Source organism: Struthio camelus, chromosome 2 (genome assembly GCF_040807025.1).
Source record: "Struthio camelus isolate bStrCam1 chromosome 2, bStrCam1.hap1, whole genome shotgun sequence".
Taxonomy (NCBI): domain Eukaryota; kingdom Metazoa; phylum Chordata; class Aves; order Struthioniformes; family Struthionidae; genus Struthio; species Struthio camelus.
Genome location: NC_090943.1, coordinates 141,400,882 through 141,422,521, shown reverse-complemented (window position 1 = coordinate 141,422,521; position 21,640 = coordinate 141,400,882). Strand labels below are relative to the sequence as shown.

Here is a 21,640-nt window from a genome sequence, read left to right as displayed (position 1 = left end):
AACTTTCATCTGTACCTTTTGAAGAATTGTTTATTTTTAGTATGCCCGACTACAGCACGTCCGTTTAAAAAAAATAGAACTCTCTAGTTAGCTGAATATAGCGTTACTCCCAGGACAGCTTCGTTCGTCATGGCTGTCACTGCAATAAGAAAGGAGTAACTCTGGAAGAGCAGTTGTAAAGGCTTACATACATCATGTAGCTACTTCAAGGGCTGGGTCTTTCTTTATTTTTATTTCTTATTAAGAGCACTTGCAAGTCCAGCATAATTCCCTCTCTTTTATGAAGAAAACAATAGTAGAGGAATATATATTACTATAGTTAGTAGACTTTTCTCAAAGAGGTATGTATATGTAACTTCTATCTTTAAAAACAAATCCTTGGCAATGATATATTATTTGAACTTTTTGTTCTACCTTTCAGGTAATTCCAGTGGAAAAACTGGTCAAAGGGCGCTTCCAAGACAACTTGGATTTCATTCAGTGGTTTAAGAAGTTCTTTGATGCTAACTATGATGGAAAGGAGTATGATCCTGTGGAAGCTCGACAAGGCCAAGACGCTCTTCCCCCACCAGATCCTGGTGAACAGATCTTTAACCTGCCCAAAAAGTCTCACCATGCAAACTCTCCCACTGCAGGTATTTTGCATCTTAGATAATTCCTTTTCCGTCTCTGAAGATGATTATAAACTGTGATCCCTTTTATGTAAATACTAGTTAGAAATGTTTGCCTTATGTTCATGGACTATTTTTCCTGCGTTGTCATAGGCTTAGCATCTGAGGCTGTGTAAGGTCACTTTTCGGGGTGCTTTCTAGTTTGGCCCAGCCCTATTAGCCACAGGGTTTCTCATACTGAACCCTTCTAATAAATCACGTGGTCTCCGATGGTGGAGACAAAGGCACTTGTGCTTCTTGTTGCAGAACGTGATACATGTCTCTGTACTCAAGAACTTACTAAATGGCAACTGTTCTCTCCTACAGCTTCACCCTTAGAGGAAACTGCTAGACTGTTTTTAATGATGAGTGGAATACTTCCAAATCTTAAGTGCTGTCCAGAAAGCAAAAAATGAATTGATTTGGGTTTTTAAACGTAATTTTTCAGGTGCACTAGACTTCTAAGTGAGCAGCATACGACTGTTGCTCCAGCTTTCTCAAATGTACCTCTGACTTATTTTTCCAGTGCCTCTTTCTGGAGCAGAAAGAAATAACTATGCTCAGTCTCTGGTGTTTATGTAATATGGGATGACTGGTCACCAAACAGAAGTCTTTTCAAGTAAACAGGAGAGCAACAAAATTTGTTTAAAAAACCAAAATCTCTAAACAAGTGGTGCTGGGGTTAGGTGCTTGTAGGTATGTAGGTTTGTGCATACAGACACGTGAGTGCACACACACACGCACGCACACTCTTAATTCCTTTACTCTTCTGTCCTGGATTTACCTTATTCATGAAAACCCAACCCTCAGATGGTGATTAGTTTTCACTTGGGTTAATTCTGTGAACTGTCTTGGCGTGGGTTCAGATACGCAGCAGTTCTCCCAAAAGGGAAAGGGCAGGTATGAGGGGGGCAAAGTCAGTTTCAGAGTGGCTTAAACTGTGGAATCGTCCCCAGATTTTGGCATTCTACTCCTGCTATTTCTGATGTCAGTGAGGCATACCTGGCCAGCTGCCTTCAACTCCTTAACATTTCCAGCAAGTTAAATATCTAGTAGCAGGCCAATATTGCTCTGGGCTTCAAAGATATGAAAAAGCTTTAGTTTTGCACCATTTTGTGTCTGAACTCCTGAATTTCAGGTCCTGGTATGCTGTAATTTCCTGGGTGATGGCTTGTACTCCCTTTGAAAACAAAAAACCCAAATGTCACCCTGTTGTCCAAATGAGCCATTGGAAAATACCCCTTTGTTAAATATGGACTTTACTGTGATTTTAATTCCTTGTGCAGATTGTCTGTTTTACCATAGTCACCAGTATGGGATCCAGACTAAAACTGGCAGTGACAATCCCAGAGAAACGGAGTAGCTATTGGAATGGAACTAGCCAGTTGATAAGGAGGATGATACAATAATCCTATGTCATTGTGTTGCTACTTGTATAAGGAGCATGTTACACTCCTCCTCAGTCCTCCTGTGTGTGGAATAGGGCAGCTGAGATATGAGATGATTTTTAGATAAGATTCTGTGGTTGTGGAAGTTACTGTCCGTGAAAAAGCGATCAATCTCATCAATTTAAACATGGTCCAGAATTATGATGGGGAGGATACTAGTTTAATTTTTGTAGACCTAGGGGATGGGAGTGTGCGTAAACATTACGTGGTGCTAGGCGAAGTAGGAGATCTAGCTTTTGCTGATTGCGTTTTAGAGCAGGACTATTTCAGGTAAGAATCAGTTGTTCGGAGATTTATTCAACCTCTGGGGAAGCATGTCTTAATTTCACCAGTATATTGCGTCTTACCTCATGAAATCATGTAGTCTGATTGCTTAAAAGAACGAGAGCCGTTGCTGGCTGCTTGTTGATGAAGCTCCAGGAGGAGCACTGTATGCGTCTGCCAGCCTTGGTGTCCCCCCTCTGCTTCGTCCGGGAGTAAGCTGGGAGGGTGTGGAAGCACCTTGTAGTGGTAGCTGTGTCCTCTGTAGTTGAGAAGTGATCATAAAAGGTGGGCATCTGTACGTGTCTTGTGTGTTTTTGTGCATGCACATGTGCACATGGTTGGGAATGAAGGAATATTCATCATAGTTGTTATAGGAACCATACTTACTGTATTACACAAATGGACTAAGTCTTAAGTGAGTTACTCATGCAAGTAGTATGCTGATTTAAAATGGAATGACCCGTGTGAGTAAAACAAGTTTAGCCCTTTATACTGAAAAGGCAACAAAAAGTAGACTCTCATGAATTTTCCTGTGGCAGTTTAAGAATTTCCCACCCCATCTGGAATTTTATCTCCCCTGGTGGTACACTTGGGAAAAGGGAATACATGCCCATGAATAAGTGCAACATCGGGTGGCGTAGTTTAAACTGCTATCTGTAGCTTTTATGTCCATTATTTTGTTGTTCTAAGTTGCTGGATCTTCAGTGAAGTGGCTGAGGTTTTAGGCACAGCTTTACTTCCTGATTTTGTTGTGGGAGCGGTGAACATTGTGGCTGCTTGATGTAATAGACTCTTACACCAATGCAGCAAGCATTTGCCAGCATCACAAGTAGTTTGCTGCAGAGGCTTGCCTCTTTTTTTATACATTCTCCATTTTTAATGGTATTTTTGTGTAATTTATTTTATATTAACACTAAAGTTTTTAAATGTTAGTGCTATCTTTTTTAAATTTATTAGCAAAACAGAAAGGAGTAACAGTGAGATAAACTAGTGCATCTTTTAATGTAGTCGAAGAGTTTTTAAACAGCATTGTGTAGATACACCTAAATGCAGTCATCTGTTTAGTGTCAGGAGCAAGTGGGCATATGGACACTAGATGATATGGTATCTCTTTGTCATTGACCTTTAAATATTCTAAATTGAACAAAGATATAATTTTTAAAGAACAATATGTTTAGCTACTAGTAAAGTCACTTCAGATGTCTTTCAGATGATTCATATGGTCCACAGAATAACTGTTGCAGTACCCTTTGCCAGAGCTTTGTTTCCGAGTGATTTAGGAGGTGCTAATCTCTTCAATTATGCATAACTAGTTTATAACACTCTGTTCTAACACTTTTATTTTCAGAGGTAGACTAAGATATAAACGTTTCTCAGTTAACAAAAAAATTGTCAGTTCTCTAAAGGCTGGTCTGAAAACTAACCCCAAAACATAGCTGTACTGAGTAACAAGTAATTTAAGTACTTTGATGCTAAAGCTTCACAGACCCATGGTATTTGGTAACTACTTTCTGTACCTATAACTGGATATTTGCCTATGTCTCCGCAAGCGGTGGGTTTGGTCTTAAAAACATTTTTAAAAGTGAAGTAAACACAAACGGCCCAAAACCTGGCAAAACCTGAAAACACACCAATTCTTGTGTTGATCAGAGAGGATTCCAACAGGCATTGCCCTACTCCATCAAAAGGCGATCAGTCTGAAGAGTCAGTGCAGGTCACGGATAATGCAGCTCGGAAATGGAAGCATAAATAGTTCCCTGCAACTAATCTCCTGTGCCACCCTCACGTTGCCTTGCCTCTTTCTTGAGAGATAGAGCCGATTTGTTGCAGAGCTGACAGTTGTATGGAGGATGGATGGCTTTGATAACATATATAAAAGGCTCCTTGTAGAAATAGTCTCCTGCAGCAAGGATTGCCAGGTAGCAGTCCCTGCTAGGGGAATGAATGTATTTTCATCCTTCAAGGACTGGTACCAAGAGCACTAACCACCATTACAGGCTTTCTGCCAACAGTGCCACAGCTGCTTTTGTATATAGTGCCATCTGCCAGCTCTGAGCCTTTGTATGTTCTCCTATAGCCTCTGCTTTTCTCTGATGCAGTGGTAAACAACCTACAGATGTAGAGTCAAAATTATTGTAAGGGATTAAAATATTAGTGCATCGTTGTTTGCGCCAGTTCTAATTCCCCCTGTAGAAAATAGGCAAAAGCTTCATCTGATCAGATTGAAATTTTTGATCAGGTTGTCAGGGTTGTAGCTCAGTGTCTTATGTAAGTACTTCTGTATATCAGAGCAAATCTGCCTAGAGCACTGTTTTCTGTATGGATGTGGAGTGTCATAAATAGGTGGATAAGAGACAGCTTAATAAAATGAATTATTTACATAGTAAGCTAAAAATGCAAGAGGTTCTGAGATCTGAAGGCTGTCAGACTTTTTCATTTGAAATATTCTGTGAGAGCAGGATGACTAAAGCAGAGCTGGAAAATACTGGAGGATCACATGAGGGCTAAAAATAATCATTCTATGACAGGGAAAATAACCAGGGCAGAATGAGCTGTTTGTCCACGAATGTTTTATATATAATGCGTATGCCATCGAAGAGCCGATAATGCAAGAAAAACACTGATTTTTTTCTAGAGACATGGTGTATCCTGCTGTGGGAGACGCTCCCTAAATTAATTTTGAGGACTAAACGTGTTTAGCAAAAAGAAAAAGTCTTCGCTCGCTTTAGCAGTTAGTGTTATGATTAAAAGCTCTAGAGACTAGAGAGCTCTTTCCAAGACATCTTTCTTTACTTTCCACCAACACTTGCCCCCTTTTTCCCCATGCTGCAGGCAGTTGATATTTGCAAAATTAACATCTATTCGTTGTGATATGTTGCTCTGGAGCTGCGTGGCAGAGCTGAAGATAGGGAGAGCTGGGAGGTGACAAACTGAAAATGCTTTTGTGCCTAGTTCATACGAGAGCAAAGAACTCCGCTACACAACGGGAACAGCATGTGCCTTGACAGTGCTGGCCTGGCAAGGTGAGGAGGAAAATGTCTCGGTCCTAATATAGGCACACCCGCTCTACCAACACGAGGAGAGTTTAATTTTTAAACCCATTAAGACAGGAGATTTAGACTAGATAGCAACAGTGCTAGCGATGCAGGCCCAAGGGTCTGTCTTCTAGAAAGAACACCGCGACTGTGTTTGAAAAGCAGTGGTGAAAATTGCTGCCCTAATTTGAAGTGTCGCATGGTTGTAGTTTGAGCATCTACCTTGCTTAAATTTTCCAAAAGTTTCGTGCATCAGAATGCTTCTCTCTGCATGTTTTCTTCCCGTTTTCCCTTTTGGGATGGCTTTCTTCTCATAGCTAACCAGATAGTTGCAGAATTTTGTAAAATGCAGCTTTTTCAGGGGATTTCGATTTTTAAAACATTTTCTTCTGTTAGGCTTGTGTTGAATAGTTTCATACGTTGTGCTTGCCTGCTTGAAGATTTTCCAAGAGAAAGCAGGGGTTTCATTTAGGTGCAATTACTGTTTGCTATTAAAATTTTGATTATTTTAAATCTCAAAAGTGTTGGTTTGCGATGGGGAGAAGGCCATAGTCGGTTACCATCTCTGGAATCTTCTTCCATTAAAGATGAACCAGGCGGCCGTGCCATCACCGCAGCTTTTTAATCCAACAGTTAAACTCCAGTATGGACTCTCGCTGGGATTCCTCCACTGCAATTTGTAAAAGAAGCTTCAATTCCAAGTATTTCTCTTTGCCAGCTCTCTGGCAATGATGATGAGAGAGCTCATCAGACTGCACTGTGACCAGCAGCAGTGGACGCATGGGAGCTGAAGGGCGAGAGGGATCTTACCACCGTAAAGGAGTTAAGAACACAAAACAACTAAGTGGTGGTGCTACTGCATGCTGGAGTGCCAAAGGTTGAGTCCAAGGATTGGATTATGTCCAAGGTCATCTCATTCCCATTAAGTATGACTTGTCATCGCTTGTCCCATTAACCATCCCAAATTTGAGGAGTTTCTTGCATCTCTGTGTAGTTATGACAATAAGCATATGTGAATATTAATTCACTTGCTGTTCTCTCTCATTTAAACTGGAGAGATACTTTTTGTTTAGTTCACGAAGGAAGTGTTAGCTCTGTGGCCTTTAGGGTTATTTTTTTTAAAGTGAAAGCTTCTATGGTTATTTTTTGTTTGGTTGGTTTTTGGTGGCATGTCAGGAATTCTGTGGAATGTGTCAGCTTTCATAAAGTCCTTAAATTTGACCCAAGAGGTACAGCAAATGATTCCCAAATTCCATTGAAGCACTGATCACGAGGAGTCAGTCAGTCAAGTCTAATGCTTGCTTGGGGCTTCCATTGCTCTCCACGCTGTCTTCGTGCATGTCCGCACAGTAGTCACACACATGTTTTCATGGAATTTTACATAAATGTTTTAACAGCGTACTAGTTACTCATATAGCTTCAAGGAAAATTTGCCTCCAAGCAGTAAATAAGTCTCTAGTTTGTAAGACCACGCTTGTCATATGAAGTGATTTGGAATTCTAAGCTTAGCTTTGTTTGTACACAAAACTTTTACAGTGCCAACATTTATACTGTTGTAAATCTCAGAAATGTACATCTGTTTGTAAAACTTTTATGTTTAGCAAAAAGAATAATAAAGCTGAACTGTGGGGGAAATATTTGAATATGATGGAGCTGACTAGTAATTGTTTCTAGAGTGCCAAAGATAGGAAACTGTAATACTTTTCAGAGCAGTTTCATCCGACTTAATAAAAGAGCAAAATAATTTGTCTTTAGGAGCAGTCAGTCCTAAAGTTAACACTAGTGGAGATAAGAAAAGTAAGTTATATGGGCACTATAAAAATTTCTCGAGGTGCTAATTGAAGCAGCTGTGATACTATTTAAAAAAAAAAAAAAAATTTGCAGTTGAAGCCTGTACTGACCTCAAATCAGAGCATGCCGTAATGGAAGTTTTTGCAGACTCACAGATTAATTGAGGCTGGAAGGGACCCCTGGGGGTTATTTGGTCCAACCCCCCTGCTCAAGCAGGGTTGCCTACAGCAGGTTGCCCAGGACCATGACCATTTGGGTTTTGAGCATCTCCAAGGATGGAGGCTCCACCACCTCTTCCAGTGCTCAGTCACCCTCACAGTGAAGAAGGGTTTTCTTGTGTTTAGATGGAATTTGCTGTGCGTCAGTTTGTGCCCGTTGCCTCTCGTACTGTCACTGAGCACCCCTGAGAAGAGTTTTGCTCTGTCGTCTTTACTCCCTTCCATGAGGTATTTATATGCATTGATAAGATGCGTGAGCTTCGTGAGCCTTCTCCCCTCCAGGCTAAGCTGTCGCAGCTCTCAGCCTCTCCACATATAACAGATGCTCCAGTCCCATCATCAGCTTTATGGCCCTGGAGCCCAGCACTCCAGATGTGGCCTCACTAGTGCTCAGTAGAGGGGAAAGATCACCTCCCTCAACCTGCTGGCAGCAGCCCAGGAGGCTGTTGGCTGCCTTTGCTGTGATGGCACATTGCTGGCTCATGGTCAACTTGATGTCCTGCAGGACCCCCAGGTCATTCTCTGCAGAGCTGCTTTCCTGCTGGACTGCCCAGCCTGTACTGGGGCATGGGGTTATTCCTCCCCAAGGGCAGGAGTTTGCACTTCTCTTTTCAAATACCTGTAGTAAGTTTGACTAGAAATCAGGGTTAGGTAACATCTAAGGCACTGACCATGATTTGATTCTCGCAATGCTCAGTAAAAAGTGCTTGTTATGCAATATTTTTATGAAAAATACTTGTATAAAATGTTGGGCTTTTTCAAAATATGTAAATGGCACTTCACGCACTGCTGTCCGAGCCAAAAGAATCCACTGCTATTTTTTGTGTAACGTAGATCATGTGAGATCTGAAAAATTTTACTGAAGATATAATCACTACCAGTATGAATGGAATTTTTTGCAGATAGACAATAAATATCTTCACAGAAGATCTTACGTTGGAGGGAATTGAAACGGCTTAGTTTATATAGCAGCTCTGAGCAATGAGTTAGGAGTTATTGCACACTTGTGCTAATTAACTGCAAAGTCATAGTAGTGCTTAATAGCAAAGTCATTAAGTCTTTCAAGATCTTTCTGCATTTTGATATCTGGCTGTCTCAAGCATTTTGCACTGAACTGTTCTTTCAACCTGCATCCTTTAATTCCCTTATGAAGTCAAGGTTCTGATTCGCATTTGGAGGCTCACCTCTGAACTGATCCTGTAACTGATGTTTTAGAATATATGTGCAGTAAAGCCTTCTTGCTCCCTCCCCTCCCCTTTTTTTTTTTTAGTTCAAGGAATTTCAAATTAGAAATCCCTGGGCATTCAGTGTTGCAATTAATTTCTAGCCAGCTGTTGCTGATCCTGTCGGGAATGCTGAGATTATTTAGGTGGTTTTTAAGTGCATTGCTGAAATTGGGGCTGATCCTGAGCAGTGGAGCAAAAGTCAACTACTTTTGATTCGTCAGGACTTCATAAAGCTTTTTAACACTTGACTTCAGAAATTCAAAAGACTTTTTGCTTTAAAAGGAGGGCAGAAAATCTTGCAGTGTATTTGGTACTCTATCTAGTCCTCTCAGTCCGCAGACAGTGGTGATGTGAGCTTGCTCAGCACGCTCTTGGAGGGCGATGTTAAAAGAAATGTAACTTCAGGCATGTAGACAACACTGAATTTTACCCAGCTTTAGCCAGTCTGTATACTGTAACTGAAACTGGCTGCAGGTGACTTTGTGTGTTTGTAAGGATTTAGAAAACAAAGCTGCTGGATTGGAGTCATCAATTTGTTTAAAAGGAAAAAAAAAATTTTTATATCTGACTATTTTAAGAAACGTAGAAAAGAAGGGTGGAAACTTTAAACAAAAAATGCTTACCAAATTCAGCTGAATTATAGAATTGTGTATTTATTTTCTGTTGTCATTAGTTAACCCAGTTAATAGCAGTTATCCTTAGAGGCATGAGAAGGTGCTTGTTAAAGTGGACTGTGACTAAATCACAAAAGCTAAAGCTAGCTTGATTAAATAACCCGTTGCTGCTCTTCTGTCCTGTTATTTTTTTGACTCCTTTCAAGGGACCTTTTTACAGTTCTCATTGAGTGAGACAGAGTGAGCTCCGTGGTTTGATCTTCTCCCTTCATGTCACGGTCAATCTCACAGGTCTTGTTTCTTCCCCGCCTACTCTTCCCTGTCTCCTCCTGTCTTCTCTGTAATGGTGCCTTGGTAAAATATCAGTACAAATGAATTGCTTTATTAAAAGTGGAGGCTGTTGCTGGGGATGTGTTGTGAAAGTGACTGCTCAGAATATTTTGAAATAAGCCATAAAATGAGCCCTGTTGTGGGAAGAGCAGCTGGCAGGGTGTCAGGTGGAGGGAGCTGCTGAGAAAAGCTCATGGCAGCTCCTTCCAGAGGTGGTGGGGTGGGCTGCATGCTCGGAGCTCAGCTGGGACGTGGGCACTCGCTGGGTTTGGAGTTGCTGCTACTCCCCGTGGGTCCCAGACTTCAGAGCTGGTGGCTGATTATAGAGGATGGCCATGGAGCCCATCGGCAGATGCAGACAGCTGTGTTCCGTTCTTTGTAAGGAACGGTGATAAACTTGGGTGCTGCGAAGCAGGACCTCTGATTCATGTGCCTGCTTAATCAATAAAGTAGGTAGGAGAGAAGGCTGGAGTTTCGGTTCGTTCTCTGCTCTGACCTCGAGTGGTTTTTGCACCAGATGTATGATCGCCGCATCTGAAATTTATTTTGAACTGGAGGGGATGAGGAAAAGATTATGAGTCAGAGCAAAGTACTTGTGGGAAAAGGAGACAAGGTGGAAGGTTGCGAGCTGGGCACGCACACGCCGCCACCGAGCGACTAAATCAAACCCACTGTCTGACGGGGCGCGGAGAAACGGAAAGGCAGAAACAGCACCGTGCGAGGAGTTAGCTGAAGTTCATATGAAGATACTACAAACCCATGTACAAACAATACACAGAAGTATTTCTCTGCTTAGACATTTGTGTGCCTGTGAAAGAGTATAGGTAGGTGCTTGTTAGTTGCTCTTTTTGCTGGAAAAGATGTTGCTCTGTATGCTGTCGGATTGGCAGTGCAAATAATTAAAAGCAAATAGCAAAACCTAAGCAGATCAAAAGTGATCTTGTGGTCACTATGGCAACTGTGAGTTCACTGATGGATTTAATTTTGCTTGCACTGTCTGAATTTTAATGCTCTTGTCTCGGTAATGGTATGCATTTGAAAAGGAGGAAAGCACAGAGGCAGTAGAGTTGGGTTTATTTTTCAAGTCTGTCTTTCTCCAGTGGATTTGAACATACGTTTGTTTATAAACTATTAGGCTGGGGGATATTGTCTGTTAAAAGCTTGTGCTTTTTTTTTTTTTTTTTTTTTTTTTTTTTTTTAGCTGAAAGCTGCTGACCACTAAGGGAACTTTGTACTCTTATTTTGATTTTTAAATTTGATTCCTTCACTTTCAGTAGTAAGCTCAAAGCAAAACTGCTAGGAAATTTACTTTTTCCTTTCCTAAGGTATAGCAGCAACTTTTCCACTGTAGTAATCTTCAAGCAATAGTAAGAATGGCTTTTTATAAATTTGAATACTTTTATCTCTGTATGACGTTACTAGGAGTGCATTTATTATAAGGATCTTTATTTATTTACTATACTTTTTAGGTGCTGCTAAATCCAGTCCAGCTTCTAAACCAGGATCAACACCTTCTCGCCCGTCTTCAGCAAAAAAAGCTACACCAAGCAGCTCAGCATCCAAATCAGATAAAGATTTGGAAACTCAAGTCATACAGCTCAGTGAACAGGTAAATTTGCTTTAGGCATAAAATTAGATTAATTCATTCTCACAGAAAGGCACGAAATCTCATATTGCCCTCTGTTGAATGATGTCCTCCAAAGTCATAAAGGGGCAAAAGAATGATATAGCTCATCTGGGAAGGAAAAAAAAAAAGTGGTTTATTGCTAAAAATAGCATATGAGAGGCATGACTAGTGTTGTGCCAGTATTTTTAAAAGTTGATCTTGAGAATAATGGTTGAGTCTTGCTGAGATTTGAGAGATTTATTGAAGTTACTTTTATCTGAATACTTAACTGCAAGGTTTGAAGAGGAATTCTTGTCTTCCTACCACGTTTGTGAATTAAAAAAAAAAGGCTATTATGTTGCATATATTAGATTTTAAAAGGTATCTTTTATTTCATTTGGGTAGGAAAATTCCAGTAGTGTTCTTTGTTCTTGTGTATTACAAATTCGAAGGAAATCATTTTAATGTCTCTTTGTGGAGAAAACCAAAGTATTAGTAATATTTGGATGTTAGAGATTGGCAGCTGAATTGGTCAATGCACTCTGCTCTCTGGAAGGAGGACATTAAGACAGTAATATACCTTTTGATTTTAAAATGTGATTTACCTTTGCAAAAATACTTAATTACATTATAAAACCTATTGTCAATAATATTCTGCAATACAATTAATAAGAGTTCAAACTTCCTCCAATAGTAAGAAGATAAGAGCTTAATTTTCATATATTCTATGGAACTTTTACACCACTCTGTCACTCTTACAGGCTCTGCATTAGATGTGAGTAATATCTACATCTGGCTCAAGACTATACTGTCAGAGTGGTGTGAATGCCACTACTATAAAGGAGGCCAGAATCCTGTATTTGCCTTGTGTGGTGAAAAATGGAAAGGGGAAACACATGTTTCAGAGCATAAGCTGATTGGTTGCTGCATACAGGAAGAAATCATTGTTTGGATCAAGTATAATTTTCCACAGTTAAGGGCATTTCAGCTTTAGGCTCATAACAACAAAAACTTAAGTTGGTTGGGGCACTGACTGCAATTTCTTGGATGCTGTTACATAATTAAGGTGGTAGATGAATAGCCACATCCAAAACATGAAGTGTTACAGACTTGGTGTATGATTCTGGGCAACAGAGAGCACAACAGGGCCCACCAGCCTTGTAAATGAGTCTTTGACTGTTGCTTTAATATAAATGTTTTAAAATACTGTACATGTTTCTGAATATCTGAAGACATTTCTGGTGGAATCTTTCTTATCATTGTGCGAGTGAAGCTTAGATGTCAACTTAAAATGTAACTAAAATCATGAAATTTGTGCTTTAAAGTCCCAATGTGTTCACTTCAGTGGGAGGTGTTGGTTAGGATCTGAGCAACGGTAGCAGTTTTTGATCTTTACTAAAATACAAACCAGTGTTCACTATCACGTTAACTGCTAATATAGTCCTAGCAAGTTCCATTTGTAAAGACTTTGAGCTTTATATGCAAATAATCCTGAGGAAAACTGAAGAATTCCCCTATCATGGAGAAGAAATTTTGAGGAAAGTTGGTGTTTTAATAGCTGGTTCTTAAGAGCTCTCTTCTAGCTAGAATGGTCTGGGAAGCTTTTTTCAGTGCTGGCAGTACTTGGTATCTCATTTCCCACTAACGATTACTTGTGCACCCGAAGCACATAAAGCCTGAGCCAAAAAAGCTGTGTGTCAAGCAGCTCTGGAGCTAAATTTTTTGACTCCCATCTGAACACGCTGGAAGAGCAGTATTTTCTATTTTTTACCACTCGCCAGCAACCAGGCAAGAGAAAAGCAGCAGCCAGTCTGCTGCTGTCTCGATTACCAGTAAAAAAAGTTGAATGGCGTAATGGGGTACCATATTCCTATGTGGCTGTAAAAGATTTTGCATGGATGGCAACTAAAGGAGATTGAAACATTTAAACTTACATGTAACTTGTAGAGGAAGATTTTACTTAGTGGAGCTGTGCCTACACTATGTTTTACCACAGTGTTGCTTTATGAGCTATTTGCAATAATCATGAGCTGCCCATAATATTTGTTATTTAATGCCTTCCAACGATCTTAAAATTTCTCTTAAAATGGTCTTAGCTATTGCGCTGGTCTGTGCAATTAAACTTAACTATTCCAAAGAACGTCCCTGGGCACTGGAACTCACTTATCCGTAATATTCAAATGTTAAAATGGTCCCTGCTGTGGTTTTGGTCCGTGCCAGCTAGCGCTCTCGCAAAGAGTTCCTGAGCGCACGTTAGGAGACAGCACGGACGAGGGGCCATTCCCGGCAAGCAGTTCAGATGTGGCCATCATCCTGTTTCGAAAGGTAAAAGATTTCTAATTAGTGTGAACGTGGAGCTTTCCGTATGGAGAATGGTCCCGGGAACGGTTAACGGTATACTAGTACAGACAGCTTTTGTAAACATGCAGCCAAGGTGGTGCTGTCTCCATTATGTATTCAATCTCCAGTGTGGTTGCGCAGTCCTACGAGTGCTCGGACTGCCAATAAGTAGCATCAGAGAAAGGAGCAGCTGGGGCGAGACGGCTACCTTCGCACAGATTAGCTGGGTTGCAGAGGGGCGCCGCTGTTCCAGCAGCGAAGCGTGGGAGGTGGCGTGTGCTGTTCCTTGCACGGGATTAGCCTTTTGGCATGTTAATGGAAGGGAAAAGTAGCATGCAGAAGTGATAATTACCTGTCACTGAAGGAGCAGAAATTAATATGTAGCACACAGGTAGCAGATACCTATTTAAGAAAAGCCTATCTGATTTGGTTATAGCAATGTTTACTGTATACTGTAGTTAAACTATCCATATATGCACGCAGTTAGTTAATGATCCCATTTCTAGAAACAGGTGAATGACGCAGGGAAAACAGAAGAATACTTTCATAGTAAATAGGTCAGAAGGCTGAGAGTGTCTGAGCTACTAGCTGCAGATGTCTCAACTGATGTTTGTTGTTTTAGCAAGCTTTAGCATGTGCAGTGCAAGAGATCTGGAAGCAGTTAAGTTCTTGCTCTGTCCAGATGCAGGAGATGCTCTCTGCAGATCCTGAAGACAGCTCTTAAATGTGAGGTCTTCCTCACAGTTAATAAGATACATAGCTATAGATCAGAATGTTTTAAGCTTTTATTCCACTTGCTATTCCTACTTTCACGATTCAATAGTTGACTTTAAGGTGTCTGGTCACTTTATTAATCATAGATTCAAACTATCAAAGGGAAGACCTGGGTGTCAAACTCGGGCAGCTGGTAGGAAATCAGTACGTGAATGAGCTGCTCTGAGAACGTGCCCTGGTAGCAGGCCAGGTCTGCTGTCTGACGCCTCCCAGAGAGCAGTCAGAGGTCAGCAGAAGGCAGTGCTAGCTCCGCAGTTACAGAAAAATAAAATTATAGGATTTAATAGACACTCAAAGCAATGCTTGAAGTCTTCTGGTATTTTCACTAGTGGAAGGAATAAATTAGTTTGCAGCCTAGTCGAACTGGTAACACAGAACTTTCTGTTGACTTGTGTCTGTTGACTTAAAGATAGTCTGATATAATTCATTTAACGCGTTTTCTCCAGAAAATTCATTTAGATAACTGCAGGCCTTAAAATGTGGATCCTAATTTGGCTGTAATTGGGGTATGACTAGGATCAATGAGTTTACTGTAGGCAGCCTCATCTGTGGTGATCTCCACTGGTTGTTGCACTGCTGTCTTCCGTATCTGAGAGCCATGCACCCCTGTTATCCTAATAGTGTACACTCTATTGGTAAGTAATCTATCTGTTTTGTTCCCACAGAATTTTTTTTTATTTATTTTTTAGAAAACAAAAGTTGCAACATCTCTCATGGTTTATTCAAAGCCTATTCTTTAATACTTAAGTTGCCCATAAGTGACCTGCAGCAAACCTAATGGTGAAACTGAGACTAACAGTACAGCTTGAAGACTCTCATGAACAAAGTTACAATCAGAAGAGATAATTGAAATCTGAGAGAGTTTGGAGGGCCTTTTTATCAGACCTGAAAGTTCATGGTGGAGAGCGGTCACTGGGTGCAGTGGCAGCATAGGAACTGTGAAAGGCAGCTCTGCAATGGTTCAGCAGTTGGCAGGTGGAGAAGAGGAGAGGTGAAAAAACAACATGGGAACGCTTACACTTGCAACTAGAGGGCCTTTTAATTTCTTAACTTGATCATTTCCCTTGACGAGCTTTTCTGCCAAATTTACATCTTTTTAAACAAGAAGATATTGTAGGTTTCCCAGTAACTACATATTAATCCTGATAAAGTAGTACAATTTCTCTGCAGGACGTTTTACTTACTACCTTTTTGTGACACTTCTGGCAGCTTTGTTAGAAGCCAGGTCTTAAGTAGTTCTGATTCCTGGACTGCTACTTCAGGTTTTGATATAAGAATGCTAACAAAATTGACTTCTCAGATCAAGGTTGAGGTACATCTAAAAGGCATTACGAGGAAGCCCAATTTACTATTCTGTATTGTGTGATATTCAGTCAACCACTTCAAAAAGCATGGCATTCACTTTAAGATATACAATTGGAATATATATATTTTAAATGATGGTTGACATGTTTTTAGACTGAACTGTTTTGTCTGTGGTGCACCTCAGAACTGATGCATCATGTACTGCTTTATACACAGGTACATTCATTAAAACTTGCACTTGAAGGCGTGGAGAAGGAAAGGGATTTCTACTTTGGCAAGTTAAGGGAGATTGAACTTCTCTGCCAAGAACATGGGGGAGAGAATAATGACCTTGTCCATCGGCTAATGGAAGTCCTTTATGCTTCAGAAGAGCACGTAAGTTCAAGCTTAATACTTTTAATGAGACAAAACAGCTTAATTCCATAAAAATTTGTTGGTTCAGTGTTGGGTCATGTCTTATATTTAGGTCAGGAGAAACTGTAGTGGGTATGATTTTTCACATATGATTTTTGCCTCCCCCAAAAAGGAAGCTTGCATGCATAAATAACAGACTTCTCAGCTTGGGGAATGGATTCAAGGGGCTGGTTGCTTTTCACTGCTTCTGGTAGGTTTTGTGCTCCACTTCGGCTGAAGTTAATCTGAAAGGGAGGGGAGAGGGTGCATCACAATTTTAAATTGATTTCATATGTTATTGAGCCTTAGTTTTGTTTTTTCGTCTGCTGCCTTTCAACTAAAGGCTTTTACTCACGTTCTTTAATGTGTTGAAAATTCAAAAGCAGAGAAATTCTCACAGAGTTGTTGTTTAATGTCTACAGCTAAGAACTGTCTCTAGCCCGTGTGGAAGTGTTGCAGTTATAGTACAGTGCAGGTTGCCAGATACATAATTATATCTGCAGAGGTAATGCTCTTTAGCATTTTTTTATCTTGTTGCTATAGGCAAAATTCTTCAGTGTGCACAGCCATTAATCCTTTACTACCAAAACTTCAGAAATATCTTGTCTGCAAGATTAAGCAAGAATCTCATTGCATCTTGGACATAGCACTATAGACGCTTACCCTCTGCAGCTTCGTGCTTTGTTGCTGGTTAAATTCCTCAGACGCGTTCAGAAATAATTATTCAGGGGAAACAACTCCCATTCAGGCTAACTAAATCCTTGCATGCCCTGTCCTGATGGTTGATCCTTTGGTCTCCAGCGAAGGATAGCTTTGGCTGCAGAGTATATAAGCATCATCTTAGTCTTTCAGTAGCACTATGGTGTATTGTAGGCTTTCTTATATTTGTTTTCAGAAAGCTGCTTCTGCAGCAGTCAGCTGACTTAAAATTTTAAGTCAGAAGTAGGGCTGAAGCAACTACTAACTCATAAGCTCTTTTAAAAAAGACTAATAGAGCATAAATGAAAGTTAGATGCCAGAGAGTCACAAGGTTGCCACTGACAGGGGTCACCACTCAGACTGGAAGTGACAGAGGAAAGAGGATTTGTTCAGTAGTGCTAGAAGAGGAAAAGGAAATCATTATTTTCACGGGAGTAAACAATGGGACAAATTTGCCAGACACATGAGTAACAGACTAAGAGTTACACGTGTATAGTGGTCAAAGAAAATGTCTTCTGGATTCAAGAACAGTGATTTATTTCTAAAGCGAAGCCAGAGAAATCCCCCTTCTCACCATAACCCCACCACATCTGTCTGTTGGCTTACACAGTAAGCGATTCCCAGCCAAGGAATGTATTTGTTGCTTTCTTCCTGCAGTTCTCATTACTAGCAGAACATATTACAGAATGTCCTACTTCAGTACACATCTCAGTGTTTTACCTGCTTCCCCCCTCCAGCCCTTTCCCTGTTGAAAGCATCATCAGTGCCTGCGTATGAACTACATATGACAACTGTGCCTTTATCTAAAATTTATTTCCTGTTCCTGAGAACTGTTCTCCCAGAGAAGAATACAGACTTTCTCATTGAGGCCGTTTCCCCACTGAATTTTTGGTATCCTTTAGTGGGAGAACTGATCTCCTCATCTGCCTGGGCACATCTCCTCCTCAGCTGGAACTCAGACAGACTGTGGTTTTCTGAAGCGAGACCCCAAGTCTGAGAGCAAAAGCTTGTGATCCTTGCTGATGCACGGGAAGGACATAAGCAGATCCTACCTACGTTTTCTCTTCACAGTGCCCTCTCATTGGCCTGCTTTGCCTTTAAGTTCTGGGTTTTTTTCCATCTCTGCACTGAACTTTTTCCTCATCTCCAAGTTAAATTTTCTTCATCTGACAACGTTTTTCAGGTTAATCCCTTAGAAACTGCAGTTCGGATTTCCTGAGCCCCAAAAGGGAAATAGCCCCAATTCCCAAACCACAAGCAACTCCAGCATTCGTGGTTTCTTTAAGTTCATGGTAGATCTAGGTTGGGGTGTGTGTGTGTGTGGGGGGGGGTTGTTTGTTTGGTAGTTTTTTGTTTGTTTTGTTGTTGGTGGTTTCTTTTTTCTTTTTTCTTTTTTTTTTTAAACCTCTGTTTCAGGGTGTTTCAACTTGTCAGGGGCAAAGTGGGGAAAAAGACTACCTTAATTTTCAGGATTCATTACAGTTATCAGCAATACGGTGGCCATGAGGCATTCCTTCAGAAAGGAGATGCAGGGTAATACAGTTCACACATACTAAACCAGTCATCCCTGACCAGGGCCATGTGCTTGAATATCACTGCTGACTTAAATTTTTTTTCAGTTCATATTTCCAGTATCCTTTTGATGGCATTCTCAAACCCCTCTTCCCTAGCTGTAACTTGACAGGTATCTATTGTATTCTTGATAGAGAACATGTCTTATTTATTCATGCCAACTGTTTTTATTCAGGAGGGACAGGTCTCTCTCTCTGTCTAATTTTTTGTTACGCTTAATTTAATCCTTGTTTAAAAAAAAAAAAATTCTGGACAGCACTTTAAGTGCAGCTCACGTCTCCCGGTAGCTAATGGATCCCCCATGAGAGTTGCAGGCTGTCATGCGCATTCTGTGTGGAATGATTCAGAATAAATACCAACAGCTTATTCCCTGAAAAAAAGCGGTTCTCTAGAAGTTTAATTATTGTAGTATTGCGTTTGAGAGAATTTCATCAGCTTCATGTCATGCATGTCATGGCTTTTTTTTTTTTTTAAGAATTTCAAATCACAAAATAGCTTCAATCATGACACTTCCTAAGTTTTTTTGTATGTATTTAATTGAATAAAGGCTAAATTTTGTAAAGTGACTTTTGGTGGGGAGACTATCTAGATTTTGGGAGGGAAGGTTGAAATTTACAGCACAAATATCAATTTGAACTCCTTGTTTTTAAAGGCTCCTCCTTCTTTTCCCTGATATACTTCTATTGTAAACCTCATCATTATCAGCCTTCACTTATGCGAGAGGGATGCTGTACTGCTAATATCATTTAAAGTTTGTCTGGCTGATTAGTCTGTAACCCTTTGTTTTTAATTTTAATTACAGATTGCTCATTTGTAATTCTCTCACGTGTTAGTCAAAAAGATCAAAGTTGACAAAGAACTATTAAAAAAAGATACATTGGGGAGCGCAGGAAGTGGCCTACAGCACTTATGCTGCTGTTGCTAAAGACAGGACTGAGACCTCAGCTAGTGGGTAAAGTATTTGGTAGCCTGTTTGATTTTACAGTCGGAAGGTTTCAGACTGATGAACCAGAAGAGACTGTGTCTAGTTATGCAACCCTGAGCCATAAAGGTTTTGGCATAAAGCAAAAATGTTGCTGCTTTTGCTTTCCTACGTAGGCTGTTCTGGTTCAGTTCAGGCGGAAGCTGGATGGCTTGCTGCTATTTGATCAGTTGCTCAGCTCATGTTTCTAAAGCAATTGCTCTAAATTCAGTGGGTTTTGTATCTTTGTGCTCTAGCAGCCACTACATCTGCTGCTGCTATTGGAAAAGGCACCCCATGGCAGCTGGTTTTCATAATGTCTAGAGCGTCAGTCTGCAGTCACACCTGAATAGTTCAAGGCAGATGGATTGAAGGGTCAAAAGCTAGCCTCTCTCCTGGTGGGAGACAAAGGTGACCATGATCCCATGATCGGAGCAAGAAATAAATGCTCTAATTAGATCTTCCACTGCTTTCCTTATTAGGGGATGATATTCAAAGAGATTCCACAGTCCCAAGGTAATGGTGCATCGTGACTTGTCTTCCCCGTTTCATGTATTTATACAAGCTGTACGTACTGCAAAGCACATGTCCAAATCTCAGAACAACTTCTTTGGTAGTGGCAGAAGATTTACCACTTCCATCAAAGGCAAGCCTGGCAGGAGAGGAGCCACCGCTCTTGTTCACGGTTGCAGAGTAGGTTCCCAAGCCGCTCCCTACGGCTAGAGGCTTTCCCTCCTATGCATGAAAGGATTGCGTGTTTGTGACCTATAAAATCTGCATGAATGTGCTTTTTAATAGGTGTTATCTCATAAATCTGTGTATGCAGGGCCTCTTTAACAGGTGCATCGCAGAAGCAGGTCACTTGAACGCAGAAGGAGAGTCGGGATGTTACTCGCCCTTTGCCTAGATAGGGTTAAGGGAATGTAACTCACTACGGCGAAACGTGCTTCGGTGCTGTCACCCCATAATGCTAGATCATCCTCTCGCAGCATCAGCTGGTGTCCATGCAACTCGCATCCTGTACCAGTCTTGCACTCTTGCAGCCCATCACAGAAGATGTGATTTCTAGCTACTACGCAGAGAGCTGTTTTGACTTGATGTTCTGTATGTACTAAGGTCATCGTTCCCCCCAAGGGGCTGTGATGTGCCCAGCTGCAGTTGCCCTGACTGGCATATGTGGCTTCTACCTAAAAATAGCTCCTGAGTGTGAGAGGGCTTGCTTTCACTTGTAATTTGGCTATTTCTGTATTTAGTAAACAGCTAAACAGTTCTACTGTTTCAGCAAATGTTAGGAACCCTATTCTCCTGTTTCTGACCTTTAGAAATATGAATATTTTATTGCTAGAAGGAAAATATTTTCTTATTGCATAAACTTCTCTGACCTATTCTAGGAAAATTAAAATTGTGGCCTCCATTTCCTTTTCATTGTTGTCTCAAGTTTGAAAACTGATCAGTATCTTTTTTTAAATTATTATTATTATTTTTTATACCGCTTGCTTCTAACGAAAACTACTGGGAGCCAGGCTGGTTCTGCAGAAGCATCACATCAGTACTGGCGCATTTTGAATGGCAGCTCAGTGTCTTGGAAAAGTGTTTTCCTTCAAAGTCACTTCCAGCTGAGTGCTACTAATGTAGGGCTGAGAGGAGTTGGGTGGGACCTTTTCAGTGAACCGTTCTCTGTGAAAATGAAATCCACTGAGAGAAAAGCTGTAAATATATCTATGATTAGTGGGGATACAAAAGTAGTGCTCTAAGAATCAGTCTTCTGGAGCTCCGCTACATCTAGGCCAACTGGAGATACCAGCTCTGTTGTCTCTGAATTGGAAATTGATTAAAATCAGTATTATCCGCTCTGCGGACCTAGGGTTGCTTTCAGTCAGGCAGTGTTCTTGCTGCAGCAATGTACCTTCAGAAGCAGAACCCTGGAAAAAACTGTCTATTACATTTATTTGTAATAGGGAAGTGTTTATTAGTGATCATCTGACTTTTAGCAGAAGCTGTGTAAGTCTGTGAATGCTAAACTGAATTTTTTTCATAGAAAATATTTATGTTCGTGCTTAGCAAGTCTTCCGATACACTTTCTGGATAACACTAAACATCAGAGTTTTGGTCACCTTTGAACTGTGGTCTGTATTAGCATGGGTAAATCATTTTGGGGTGGTAGAATATCTGACTTAAAGGTGCGGCTGAGTTTAATTTTTAAAGCAGTCGACAGCAAACGTGTCAAGTCTATTTTGTGATACAAACCTAGAGTGAAGACTGTGTGAAAATTACAGCAAACAAGTTCAGAAATCCTTAGACAGACTGAAAATGGGATGACATTAGGATGCTATGATACAGCATCTAACTGTTGGGCATTTCACTGTCTAGCTATTTAAAATATTCATTTACTGGAACAATCATCACTCAGAGAT

The 21,640-nt window shown here is 40.6% G+C and overlaps 1 protein-coding gene across 5 annotated transcripts in view; it reads left to right on the top strand.

Annotated features, from left to right (window-relative positions):
- MAPRE2 (microtubule associated protein RP/EB family member 2) overlaps positions 1–21,640 on the top strand; it is a 104,174-nt gene that overhangs the window by 78,781 nt on the left and 3,753 nt on the right. For all 5 annotated transcript variants that reach the window (XM_068932770.1, XM_068932771.1, XM_068932768.1 and 2 more), the window contains 3 exons: positions 422–635; positions 11,046–11,185; positions 15,818–15,976. In XM_068932770.1, the coding sequence (XP_068788871.1) occupies positions 422–635; positions 11,046–11,185; positions 15,818–15,976 (513 nt within the window). The remainder of the gene's footprint in view (positions 1–421; positions 636–11,045; positions 11,186–15,817; positions 15,977–21,640) is intronic.